This window comes from Bombyx mandarina, chromosome 20 (assembly GCF_030267445.1).
Source record: "Bombyx mandarina strain Sakado chromosome 20, ASM3026744v2".
NCBI classification, from domain to species: Eukaryota; Metazoa; Arthropoda; class Insecta; order Lepidoptera; family Bombycidae; genus Bombyx; species Bombyx mandarina.
This window is the reverse complement of record NC_143226.1, coordinates 6130614-6145270: the sequence shown is the minus strand read 5'-3', so window position 1 is coordinate 6145270 and position 14657 is coordinate 6130614. Positions and strand designations below refer to the sequence as shown.

The following is a 14657-nucleotide window of genomic DNA, read 5'->3' as shown; positions in this document are numbered from 1 at the left end:
TCGATTACATACTAATAATATCCTATCGAAATGTAAAAATGACATGAAAGCATCAACTAATCTGTGATCTTATCTCGTTTATATCTTTTGATATTAATCTGTGTAGGTTGCCAAGAGCTCGACACAAGTACATTCATTTTATTTACTTTAGTTACTATATGAAAGAGAGAGGAGCTGATACTTCTGATATAGTCGTCGTGGCCTAAAGGATAAGACGTCCGGTGCATTCGTATCTAGCGATGTAACGGTGTTCGAATTCCGCAGGCGGGTACCAATTTTTCTAATGAAATACGTACTTAACAAAAGTTCACGATTGACTTCCACGGCGAAGGAATAACATCGTGTATTATAATAAAAATCAAACCCGCAAAATTATAATTTTCGTAATTACAAGTGTTAGGACCTCTTGTGAGTCCGCACGGGTAGGTACCACCACCCCGCCTATTTTTTTCTAGATGAACCGAATTGATAATTCTATTTTTTGCTTGAAAGCTTGAATGCTGAAAGTTCCTCATTGTCCCATTTAAACGCGCGGAAACGCGACCCATTGAGACGATCCTGCGAGAAACTCAGTAGTCGTAGCAGTAGTCGGTAGTCTGTGGGAGTTTTGATTCCTTATGTCTCGCGAGATAGAACCACGCGGGATCACGCTTACGCAAAACGGGGGCGGTGACCTCATTCGCCAGTTTATACAACTAACAAATAAATAGTTCTTGAGAATGAAGCCGTCAATCGTATTCGTCATTGTTGTTTTCAATCAATTTAAATTTTAATACACTCTGTAGCCAATTCATTATAACGTTTTAGCATATGTATTCTGATAAGTTCTATTTTGCATCAAACTACATATTATATTTCTGTATAATTTATGATAATAATATATGAATATATTAAATAAAATGTTACGGTTATAGTGACGAAATTAACTATTTTTACAAATCACTACATGCTTTATGACATATTAATTGGGTTGTCATTTCTCTAATCTGATCTAATGAAAGTGTAACTGAATACTTAGAATAAATATTTTGGTGAGTTTTACATGATTCCCAAATAAACTATTTTACATTAATAATTTTTAATTAATATTAACAATAAACAAACATTATCATCATCCAGTCTGATAAAAGATGGTCAACAACATAATTTGCATAAACAATTACAATATATCAAATAATATATTATTATGGTAATCAAAGTATTATTAATGTTAATAATATTTATGCTTATTAATATTTGGATATTTTGACAGTTTCTATTTTTAAATAATGAATTAAACATTAAATATCTTCTGAAATTTTCCTATTGTCTACTAAATATCAATCTCTTTTCAGCGCCCGCTTTAGCAGAACCAATCTAGGCAAGCACTCGCGTGCTCCTCGTCTAACTAACCTTTATAATAATCTATTCAGAAAAGCTGAAAACCTTGACATATTTGGCGATTCCCTTCCAATATTCAGGAACAAAATTATAAAAAGTTGTTGTTGAACCTCAGCCTCAGCCTTGGTCTGAGTACTCGGGTATTAATTACTGTCCTTGTTGTCTTTCTTTGGTATTTAATTTATTATTATTATTAATAGTATTGTTAAATCTCTATTGATATATTAATGTAATGCATGCTGTGATTGCCTCTAATTAGAGTTGCAGTTATCAATTGCTCTATACATGTCAATGTTATTTTATGTCTTACTGTAAACCCTGTCGGTAATCCTTAAATAAATAAATAAATAAATAAATTACATAAGGTAGAATAAGTTTCATGTAACTGACAACTTTTTTTATTGCCCGTGTAGGTAGACGTATACGGCCCGCCTGATGGTGAGTGGTTACCGTCGCCCATAGACTTCACAATGCCAGGGCAGAGCCAAGCCACTGCCTACCGTTGAAATAACAACAAAGAAATGGTAATGTAGATTAAATTAAACTATGAACCATGTTTAATTATTGTCAATAATGGTGGTTTGCAACCTTAAACACTTAATAGGAAATTTGCCCTTTGCACAAAGCGAAAAAAAATCAGCAAATATTTCGTATTTTTTCTCCTACCTATGCTGATAGCCTTGACAGGCTATTTCAGATTCGCCCTAACATGTAGGTGAGTTCACGGGGCTCAAACCGGAGTGTTGCTAACACTGGCCCTGGCAAGAGCGGTGCTTCGCAGAATCTACCATCGGAAACGCGACCCACTGAGAAGATCCGGCGAGAAACTCAGTTGGCTGTGTCTATGGGTTAATTCGCTCGTCGAGCCCTTCGTGGCAAGCGACGGGTTCGACGAGGACAGTGACCGGACAATTTCGTATGACATTAACAGCCCAAGTCAGTTTATGGGCTCTAAAAAGTAATATACAGAAGGGTGGCCGTGACCACACTACTACAACAAACTAACACAAAAACAGCCTTCCGTATTCGAACCTTCCTTCAAGCAGCCCTCTATTCTTCTCAGTCGTTTGCACTCTTGGCAGAGTGGTCGTGGTCATCATTTCGCCAAAAGCGCGGAAACCAGCGCTCTTACAAGTCTAATTTTACTGATGATATTTCGATTCCCCTATATTTGCCTTAACCCGTCCATGGCTGACCTCGAAATAGTCATACGCCGCTTGATTTCATCAACGCACCCGCAACCCTCTACGCCAGGGGCTGTCAAACTTATTTTGTCTACTGCCCACTTTGAGAATAAATTATTTATATAGCGCCCCCCTTTTTTCACCTACTTACAAACCACTATAGCGAGACCTCAGTCGGTGTCTAGGAGTCCTTCTAGATGAAATAATAAATTGCACAGTGACATTCAAAATGACGACTTTGACGCCAACTGCTGTAACCGGAATTCGGTGAATACACTGTCCGAAAAAACCGAGATCCAGATCCAAAAAACTGATTTTCTCTACATCTAACATGAAGTTTGTGTGCGAGAGAGAAGGCCCATTCATTAGGTACAGTTTTTAAATGTGTTAGAAAGAATAAAACATAATAGTAGAATATCTGTTATGAGTCCAAACTCCGGACTATTCACACCCGGAATTCGGCGACTCAACTGTTGACGCATATCTTGTTGAACCCGGAATTCGGCGATTGCACTGTCCAAAGGACCCCCCAATTTTTTTTCTGGGTCTCCTACCGCTCCACTTTAAGCCCGCAGCGCCCACAAGGGGGCGTTATCGCGCACTTTGGGAAAGGCTGCTCTACGTTATGAGGCAAAAAGAAATAAGTCAAAACGTGAAAATACCAAAATTGACACTAACCTACGACGGGAGAAAGTAATATAACAGAGGTTTATCAACAACAATAATACATTCTATCAGAGAAATGTTGGTATCTTATGTTCTATGGTGAGTTCTTTCTTATTTTGTTTTCTCGTTTCTTATCTATGGATTTGGGTGTACTTGGTCAGTGCTTGGCGAGAAACTCAGTGGGCTGTGTCTCTATGAGTTAGTTCGCTCGTCGATATCTATGTTGTAGTCGACGAGTTCGACGAGGATAGTTACCGGTGCTTGAAGAATCTAAAAGCACCGAGAGTGGATGCAGGGGATCCGACAAGACATGTTTTGGGCGATGGCGGCTTTCTGTTGCTTCGTCGCCTGTGTCTGATATGTAATTAGCGGCAGCCATGATAAGAGGATTATTTATTTATTTATTAAGTTGCACCAACAAAGCGATCATCAATACAAAACATTGACAAATTGACAAAAGTTCATGGCAGATGTCATCTCAGTTATAGGTGCAATCGACAGTGCATCAACAACAACAAAAAAAAATATAACTAAGATTTGATTACATTTGATTGATTGCTTAACATTAATTTACATTTAGTTGGGAAATGATCCGCGATAAATTTTTCCTGTAAGTTGTGAGACAATTAGAAAAAACATATATTTCACTTAAAATTAGTTCAGCGCAATCGGACAACTCCGGAGGAACATTGACGGAGACCGCGCTGCCGTGGACTTTAAATTGTAGTCCCAAAGGATTCTGTTTAAGGGAGAGTAAGCACCTAAATTCGAACGAGCGGACTTTCTTATAAGCGGTTTATATTTCTTCGTTCTTAGTAAGTAATTAGGGGCTGATATTTTTATCTGGGTTAAGAGATTAGGTGTGTCGGTTATTCCGGCGGCTTTGCGTTGCCCCATCGCGGTCGTATAAGGATGATTTGTATAAGATGGTACAGTGTATTGTAGATCCAGTCAGATATTTAGCACGGTTCTGCCTATTTCTACGATGTCTTTCGAAGGATGGGACAGCAGCTATTCAATACAATTGAGATGAGAATTCCACAGCCTGTCCCGAGGTGCGTGACGAACCTATAAAACGTTTTACGACCTTTAATGGGTTTTTATCACCAGTTAGCAGTTTAACACCGGGTTGCTAGTGACTCGTCTAATGCACTAAAAAGGTATGAGATAGTCCTAATAGTTACGATTTGTCATTAGTTTCAGTTCACTCCTTCATCCGCTCATGGCGAATAAGGAATTGCATTTCCCGGGATGGTTCAAGTTCGGCGCGGCCACGTCGTCGTACCAGATCGAAGGGTCCTGGAATGTTAGTGGTGAGTTTGAGTTTTAAAAACTAATGATTATATTCTCGCTTTTCCGAATGATTCGTAAGCTGTTGACTTGGGTCTTAGACAAAAAAAAAATCTTTATGGTTATCTTATTCGAATCCTTTGAAAATTTCGTGCTACCTGACATTTAGCTTACGCAGCACCAGGTTTTCAAGTCCCAACGATGTTATTAAATTTATAAGTGAATTTTTTGGACGGGTTCTTACCACGGGTTTCATGCGTAGTGAATCGCGATACTTCAATTTCGCGATACTAAATCTCTGTGTGATCGTCATAAATAATCGCAGGTTTTATTTCTGTAATGGGGCATAGAGCATATGTAGCAGTGAATGGATATTGAGGTGTAGGGTTGGGCTACTATCCCACCATTCAGATCGCAATTTGGGATTGCTTCGCAGCACCGATAAGGCCCATTGTGGTACTCATAATATGTGCATGCTCACAATTTGCTCTATCACCAGTTAATGACGGTCGGTAGTAGATAATTGGAGAGCACTCAGAGAGCACCATTTCCCGACGAATAATTCTATCACCACTCAACTTAAAAAAATCGAGCGATCTTTACCAAAAAAATTTAAAAATGTATAAGATGAATAGGTAACATATGGGTTATTATTAAAACGATTTATTTTTTAGACAAAGCAATAAGTACTTGGGATGATTTCACGCATACACAGCCCCATAAGATCAAAGATCACTCCAACGGAGATGTTGCTTGTGACTCTTACAACCAGCACGAGAAGGACATTGAGATGGCCGAGCAGTTGGGACTTGATTTTTACAGGTAAAGGAAATCACTCAATCTCAATTACTATAACTTTAATCCATTGCAAGGTTTGGAGTATTTTGCACTAAGTTGAAGACGGATGGCTCGCGAATTTTCTTTCTGTTTCGATATCAACTTGAGCTATCTTAGCTTTCAGATCTTCTGTTCATCAGAAGGTATGCGAACCGGGTCTTCTTCAGACACTAGTTTCCACGGCCACTTCTTTAATACACACGGCATTCCGTAGTACTGATTTTTTTGTTCTCCTATCTCTTCAGAAATTAGCCGTACTTGTGGTGTGTTTTTATTACATGCTAGCACTTAAACATTTTATTAAATTAAGGTAGCGTCTTTAAGATAGCTTGTACCTTTAGGTAGCGTCAGAATGCTACTTCGACAACGCGGCGCGACACGATTACACTTTTATCGTGGCCGCTGTTAATTACTTATCGGACACCGGCGAAGGGGCCCGAAACATGTATTTTATGGTCCCCCGGATCCACCCTCGGTAATTTTAGGCCCCTCAAACACCGGTCATCGTTCTCTTTGAACTCTTTTATTATAACGAAGAGTTTGCGAAGCGAACTAACCCATACACCCACTTTCTGCGATAGTCACAGTAAAGCGCTGTTTGAATAGGTGTTTACATTATTATCTATCAAATAATCATGGAATTTTTGAAGGTTTTCTATATCCTGGTCAAGACTGTTGCCTGAGGGATACCGCACCCGAATCAGTTCAGACGGACGGCAATACTACGACAATTTGATCAACGGACTGCTAGACAGAGGGATTGAACCTATGGTCACTTTATACCATTTAGAAATGCCGAAGATGCTTCAAGATTTGGGTAATGCATATTTTAATTATTACCCAGTAAATTCTTCAAAAACTTATTTGGTAGTAGGGCGTTTGTTGATCCCACATTAGTTCACATCACGACTCTACCTATTTGTACCGTGAAGCAGTAATGCGTTTCGGTTTGACGGGGATGGCGCAACCGTTGACTGGATATTAAGAACAAGATCACGACACAAGTCCGGCTTTGATATAGTTTTGACTGTAGATATCCTGTCATCCTTTAGCGGCGACAGTATTTATCATAACGACTTCGCACCGGGAGTTTTAATGTAGTTCTATAATACTACAACTAATTATCGTGAAATTGAGGGGAATCACTTTGAATCTATATTAAACTTAAATATCTAAAATATCTTGATGTTTGCTCCTTCTCCTCAATTGTGTCACTCTTGACAGAGTGGTCGCGATTGTCATCTAGTGTTGGAAGGGGCAGACTTGATGCGTCTCACGATGTCGCGCCATCTCTCCCTGCTCGAGGCCATTCTACTGCACTCATTTAGGGGACCTCCCACTGCAGTTTTAATTTGGTAGTCCACCGCATTGGTGGCCTCCCGCACGGTCTTGTACCATCAACGCTTCCCTGTACAACGAGGCGTTCTATGGACCGGCCATCTCGTCGCGAAACGTTTGCTCCTAATGGGCTATTTTATGTTTCTTCGTGAGTTAGTCCATTAGTCGCAATAGCATTAATCTAATTAACAAACATTCCATTACCTTCTAATTTTGTTGCAGGAGGCTGGGCCAATCCTGAAATGGCACAATGGTTTGCCGATTACGCGGATGTAGCATTCTCTCTGTACGGAGATAGAGTGAAGCTTTGGATCACGATCAATGAGCCTTCAATTATTTGTGATAGCAGTGGACACGTTCTAGGAGTCGTCGAGCCATTCCTGGCTCCATATTTGTGCTCGAAGACTGTACTCATGGCTCATGCCAAAGCTTACCATAATTATAAAAAGAACTATAAGCCGCTGTATCAAGGTATTTCTTTGTTTAACCGAATCTTTGCATCCTATTGATTGGCTCGTGCATTATAAGAAGAGATTCACAGAAAGATAATTAGAGGGATGTTTTATTTGTTTACGATGATCTCATCATCTCGTTTTCACTATAGCAATGCCGCTATCGGAGTAGGGTTCATTCATACCATCTTAAGCCACTTGTAGTCAGCGTTGCTCAACAACCAAGAGATGTCAGTGACATAGAATACCGATTTTTATCGTTGATGCGTTTGAAGAAAGACTAGATCTAAAGAAAGACCAGAAAACTAGATCAGGAATCCTAGCGGAGATCATAGCCTATTATTGAGAATAGTAGAAGAATAGTAGACTAGAATTGATTAGTGCGAGTTTTATAACGTTCTGGATAGCGTAAATGTTAACTCAAATTTACGCTATCGAAAATGTTAATAACTCGCACTAAGCACACAGACCTGGTCACCTTGCGCTGGTTAGAACATTACAGAATGATGTCGAAGTGTTTTCGAGAGTCTAAAACATTAACGGTATAATCTATACTAATATATAAACACTACATGACGATCACGACCACTCTGTCAAGAGTGACACGACTGAGAAGAAGAAGAAATATAAATCTACAGTGGTTTTTTCGGATGTTCCGTTATAACTACTGAACCATGCATCCGATTGACTTGAAACTTGGTATCCATGTAGAAAATACATGTACATAATGGATAGGTTAATTACTTATATGAGTTTTGGACTCCCGACACCAGTTGCGGGAGCGTTAATGATGAGAATCTTTGTGGGGGTGAGATAATGTTATTTTTAAATGCCCAGCGAAGCGGACGGGTACAGTTAGTATGTATATATTGACATAGCCATTAAGATTAACGTCTTCTTGCAGGGAAAGTCGGTATCGCCCACGCCGCATCTTATTTCAGTGCAAAAACTCAAAACGATGCGGAGCTTGAAGAACTATTCCGGCAATATCATGTACGTAAAATATTTATTTATTGCGTGCTAGTGGAATCCGGTCAAGTTTTTTTTTTATTGCTTAGATGGGTGGACGAGCTCACAGCCCGACTGGTGTTAAGTGGTTACTGGAGCCCATAGACGTCTACAACGTAAATGCGCCACCCACCTTGAGATATAAGTTCTAAGGTCTCAAGTATAGTTACAACGACCCTTTAAACCGAAACGCATTACTGCTTCACGGCAGAAACAAGCAGGGTGCTGGTACCCACCCGCGCGGACTCACAAGAGGTCGTACCACCAGTAATTACGCAAATTATAATTTTGTGGGTTTCATTTTTAATACACGATGTTATTCCTTCACCGTGGAAGTCAATCGTGAACATTTGTTGAGTACGTATTTCATTAGAAAAATTGGTACCCCCCTGCGGGATTCGAACATCGGTGCATCGCTCAGCACGAATGTACCGGACGTCTCATCCATTAGGCCACGACGACTTCAAAAGGGTCATTAGTGGCCCGGAGGGCTTTCCAGGTTCACCAGGACAGGTGGGTGAGCAAAGGCTCAGCCAGGAAGGAGGGGATTTGTTAACAGCTACCCGAGCGTCTCTGGAGGAATCCTAACGAGTCAAGAAAAGCTGTTTCGCGAATGAATCTATTCCGTTGTGACAGATTTTTCTCCCGAATAATCTGTACTGAATACGTAACTGTATCATTTGGTGCAAGATTCGAATATGGCACAGTTGTATCATTCCATACGAGTACCCAAACCTATCCCGATCTAGTAGGACACGATATCGCATATGGATAAGACCCATAAATTCGTTCTCTTTACAGTTTGGTCGTTTTATGCATCCAATACATTCCAAGTCTGGAGGGTGGCCTGCAATCGTTGTAGAACTCATGAAGAATATCAGCTCAGTCGAAGGGTTCCCGCGCTCTAGATTACCTCCGTTAACCAAACACGAAGTTGAATTCATCAGAGGTGAGTTCCTAATTTACAGATATTTTTAGGGGAAACCAGCTTTGCTTGCTTCCCTGTTAATGTGGTTGTCAATTGAATACAAAAGTGGTAGAGTATGCAAAAAGTTTGTACCCCTTTTTACGAAAATTGCGCGGACGGAGGAGCATGAAATTTCCCACACTTGTAGAGAATATAGAGAAGGAGTGCACAATACTAATATTTTTTAAAAATAATGCATAAAAGATACATTAAATCAATAAAGAAAACATTACACACACTGCCATGTATTTGACACACACACATATGTATATATACCCTTTTTGGTTTATTGTCAAACTTTAGTTAATGCTTAAAGTCTGTGGTCAAATTGAAAATAGGTTAATATTGTTTATCTTTAATACTATTTGTCTATAGTGTAGTATTGGCGAAATCTGTGATTATAAAAGTAAGTCTTTGACAATATAACCATAATAATGTTCAAACTTATAATTTCAATTAATTATAGTCGAATTTCGACTGCCAAGGGACCACTAGTATTGATTATTTCCGATACGGAGTATTTTGAACGGCGGGTTAGGAAGTAAAAAAACATTTTTACTGCCTTAGAAGGCAGACGAACCTACGTCGAGAGGTCACTGTGGCTCAAAGAATCAGTAGTGCCAGAGATGATCATCATTATCGTCATCAACATATTTTGTCCCAAAAAAAAACGATAAATGCAAAACGCTCCATACAAAAAAGTACATATAATTGGCGGTCTAATCGGTAAGAGCGATCTCTTCCAGACGATCAAAGAATATATTTTATTATATATGAACAACCTAATGCTATTTAACACATACAAAAGAATAAATAATTTAAATAAATAATAATCAAACATACATAATTTTTGTATATATCATATATATTTTTGAAGTTAAACTTCTTTAGGCGCGTTGAGAGTAAAATTTAACTCGAGACAGATTCGTTACGACTAGAGAGAAAAGATACAATTTAGGAAGAGCGAAAGTGAGAAAATAGACAGAGCGTCTCGCGAACTATGCGTCCGTGAAGAGGGAGAAAGCGAGCTTCGTCCTTTCTCTTATACACATTCTGTTTACGGGCGTCGGACACTAGATGTTTTGTTATTAGTTTCTCATTGCTCCTGTAGATGGCAGTAACATATTAACTATCTTACATTAAATTTTTAATAAGGATGAAAAACGAAGAAAACCACAGTACTACACACCTCAAAAGAAGTTTCACTTCTTTCATGTACATCAAATTGCAAGCGCACCATTTTTTTTATATGCTGTGAAGTTTCCATAAAAAAGATTAGTGATATGAAAACAATCCACGTCAGCTTAGATGCCAGATGATTTCGACAAGCTTTTGATCATGACGCAACTCCTCAGGTACTAACGATTTCCTTGGACTGAACTACTACACCAGCTGCACGGTGAGAAAAGCTAAAGCTGGCGAGAAAAGGCAGGAATCCCTTGGTGATCTGCCAGAGTTGAACGCGATTTTCGAACCTTACCCTAACAGCACTGCGGCATATCCTGAATATTACAGCGTAAGTTATTCCTCGGTATTCCTCTCTACGCCTTCTAAGTTCTAGTGGAAAATCGAGACATTTATTGGTCCGCACATACCACCACGAAGCTCCAACGCGGATGACAATTCTGTGTGTGTATGGATCTGAACCAAAACAGTCTTTCAGAGCCTTCACCAATCTAGAAGACTTAACTCTCCCCGTAAATTCTGATTATTAGTAGATGTATGTAAGTATTCCCTCGAACTAAAACAGCCGCAAATTAAATTTATTTTTTTATTTATTTATTGCTTAGATGGGTGGACGAACTCACAGCCCACCTGGTGTTAAGTGGTTACTGGAGCCCATAGACATCTACAAAAGTAAATGCGCCACCCACCTTGATATATAAGTTATAAGGTCTCAAGTATAGTTACAACGGCTGCCCCACCCTTCAAACCGAAACGCATTATTGCTTTACGGCAGAAATAGGCAGGGTGGTGGTACCCACCCACGCGGACTCACAAGGGGTCCTACTACCAGTAAAAATAGCCACAAATTAAATCAGTGTAGTTAAACAAAAAGACACTTCTCAGTCTTTAAATTTCTTTGTTGCAGTCATACCCTAAAGACCTGAGGGCGTTCATAGCTTGGTTCACGAAAAATTACGGAGTCCAAGATATTTTCATCACAGAAAACGGTTACACCAGTTACACAGATGACCTGAACGATTTCAACAGAATCACTTACATTGAGAAGCATTTGGAGAAGGTATTTTATATTTATTTATATTTATATATTTATAAAGGTGTTTTCGAAGTCGTCGTGGCCTATAAAAGATAAGACGTCCGGTGCAGTCGTGTATAGCGATGCACCGGTGTTCGAATCCCTCAGGTGGGTACCAATATTTCTAATGAAATACGTACTCAACAAATGTTCACGATTGACTTCCACGGTGAAGGAATAACATCGTGTAATAAAAATAAAACGCGCAAAATTATAATTTGCGTAATTACTGGTGGTAGGACCTCTTTTGAGTCCGCGCGGGTAGGTACCACTACTACTTTTCTTTTTTTCTGGCCGGGGCCGAATCTCCTACGAGGTATTCGCGCCTATGGGGCGCGTCGGGTATGTGGGACTGGTAAACGACTGCGAGACCGCGGGCCCAAGGATGTTTTCAGGGCTCTTCCCACTAAACGACTCCCCAGCACTCTTCGCCCAAGCGTCCTATTCCCTCTGAGGTCAGAACCCGGATGAGGTAAGGGGTTACCGCGGTAATTGGCTCCCTTTCATTTGACACTTTTTAATATACTGACATGGTGGTCATTACTTTTACCCTCCATTAAATAGGTAATGCTACGCTAAATTTTCTATCAGTTATCGTCATCCTCGAGCCACGCTTGAGAACTTCATGCAAAATTCACTTTTAACTTGCTATTCTTTAGATTCTACTTTGCATTTACGAAGACGGAGCCAGAATACACGGTTACACTTACTGGTCACTGATGGATAACTTCGAATGGCAAAACGGGTACACGTAAGTAGCATTTTGAATATCCTGTTTGTTGTATTAGAAGAGAGAGCATCGTGTAACGAAAATGAATCCAGAAATAAATCATAAATTTGGTTAATTACTGGTGGTAGGACCTCTTGAGAGTCCGCGCGGGTAGGTACCACCGCCCTGCCTATTTCTGCCGTGAAGCAGTAATGCGTTTCGGTTTGAAGGGTGGGGCAGCCGTTGTAACTATACTGAGACCTTAGAACTTATATCTCAAGGTGGGTGGCGCATTTACGTTGTAGATGTCTATGGGCTCCAGTAACCACTGAACACCAGGTGGGCTGTGGGCTCGTCCACCCATTTAAGCAATAAAAAAAAAAAGTAGGACATGTTTTAAACTCGCACTGGTAAGTACTACCAGTTTGCCTGTATCTGCCGCAGAAAAATTTTGCTGTCCAGCTTCTAAGGTACGAAAGCCTTTGCACAGGACAATTGCGACTTTAACGCTGTGTGTCAAGGTGGAAATTCACGTTGTAAATATCTGTGAAATGTTTACAGAGCAAAGTTTGGTCTTTACGACGTCGACTTCTCTGACGTGGACCGGAAGCGCACTCCAAGACTCTCAGCCCAGTACTACTCATACGTCATCAAGAGCAGATCGATCGATTCTAACAAGTGGAAGTCACAGATGGAAGATACGAACGAATAACGAATACAAAAAACCCATTGCCGATGTCGCATAAAATATTGTTGTTGAAATAAAAAAAACTAAATTTTATTATTATAAAATTAACCCTTAATTTGGCTCAGTCCGCTAAAACGAACAATTAAATAAATAAAATCTGGTGGGTCTATGAAAACTTCTATACGGCTTAAATATCTAACAATAACTTTAAAATATATTTCTATTATGTTAAAAAAATAAAATTCTTATTTGGTAATCTTGTATCTGTGATTTTGAGACAAAATGTCGACGAAGCACAAGCCATCGGTTTTACTCAAAGTATTTGTAATTTTTTATAAAGGTTTTACTAATAAATGTGCACGTTTGTTTACTGAAATAACTTTGTAATATTGTAATTTATTAAATCACTTAAAGATCTTGTAATTTTGTATGGTTTTGGTGACTTTTTTTACTAAAAACAATGTTTGTCCGCCACAGCGAACAAAATCAATTTCATAAATATTTAGTGTTTGATTGATTTGTCCGCCACAACGAACATTCCCAAAGTTATTGCGGGCTTAACATGTATTGGGATGATTACTAATATTTTACCGAATTATTAAATTTACATATTTATTTATACTTATTTGCAAGAAATTGATGCAGGTAAGGAAAAGGAAATGAAGAAGAAGGAGAGAGGTGCATTTTCAGAATCGACATGCGATAATAACTGCCTACCTGTTGTTCGGTGGAACGATAATAAGGCTGTTACGTTTATAAGCACATGCGTAGCTAGGAACCCCATCGAAAAAATTCAAAGATATTGTAAGGACTCGCGAAAAAATGTTGACGGGCCCACGACACCAGGCTAAGTGGCCCCTTGCTGTGTTGTGCTGTGCAGTCAGTGTGTGCCCAAAGTGCGTGTGTTGAATCTAGCGGTGCTGTTTCGGGGTGGAGACATTCCGAACAGTGAAACGCGGGACCCGGGACCAGGTAAGTGGATCGACACTTCTTTCTTTAAACACCAGTTTAATACGGGTAGGTGTCGACCAGCCTGTGAAAGCTGCGTCGCCGTTTTATTTGGATATAAAACCGGCGAACGTTAGCGCCATCGAGTCTGGCCTCCCTGTGTCACTCCCAGTCCTCTCCTACCCCTCGGGGTTAGGCGGGGCGGTCGCTAAACCCGGTAAATTGGTCTAGTTATTAAGGTTTGATGGCGCTGGAACCCCTGTAATACCAGTTTAGCTTAGTTAAAATTTAGAATAGTTTAGATTAGTTTCATTCATTATTTTATACAATTTAGATTAAATTAAATTAAATTAATTTAGATTTTTGTAATATAGTACTGTGTAAATAATTGGCGCTGCTGTAGCTTTATAAAAATTTTTTTTCATATCTACCCACTTTTAGCATAATATTTTTTTAGCATTTAATTTTACCTAGATAGTAAATTCTGGTATACCGGCCGACCTTCTTAAGTGGTCACTTATTAGATACAGTTAATTATTTAGTTTTCCTTTTGTTATTTTTGTAGTTTTAGTAGTGTTCTGGTAGGGTGTTCCCGCGATCCATTTGTTCACAGGTTCTTCAAGTTTTATGAAATTTTGTTTAGGTTGTAGTTTATTTTAATTATTATTCTATTTTAATTACTTGGTTGACTGGGCTGCTGCAGGGTGTGGTGTGGCTGACCGGAAAGGTGAGGATTTCACGGTACCTGAATATTTTTCGGAACCGTCAAATATGGGGTCACCGGTCTGTCGACATACGCTGGGGTAGTCCGTGTTGGCCGGGAAGAGGAATATATATAATTACATATATATTTACACACATTATACTTCTTATTCATTTATTGATTGATAGTAACTTAATTAAATGTTGTTTTATAGAATTGGTATTATT

The 14657-nt window shown here is 39.3% G+C and overlaps 1 protein-coding gene across 1 annotated transcript; it reads left to right on the top strand.

Moving 5' to 3' along the window:
* The first annotated feature begins 3302 nt into the window (after positions 1-3302).
* LOC114242873 (myrosinase 1-like) lies at positions 3303-13199 on the top strand. The gene is made up of 10 exons (XM_089735634.1): positions 3303-4543; positions 5195-5342; positions 6008-6174; positions 6918-7166; positions 8052-8140; positions 8957-9104; positions 10478-10638; positions 11215-11367; positions 12042-12133; positions 12653-13199. Exons 1-10 carry the CDS (start codon positions 4453-4455, stop codon positions 12801-12803), a joined length of 1449 nt encoding a protein of 482 aa, XP_089591760.1. The 5' UTR covers positions 3303-4452; the 3' UTR covers positions 12804-13199.
* The last annotated feature ends 1458 nt before the right edge of the window (positions 13200-14657 follow it).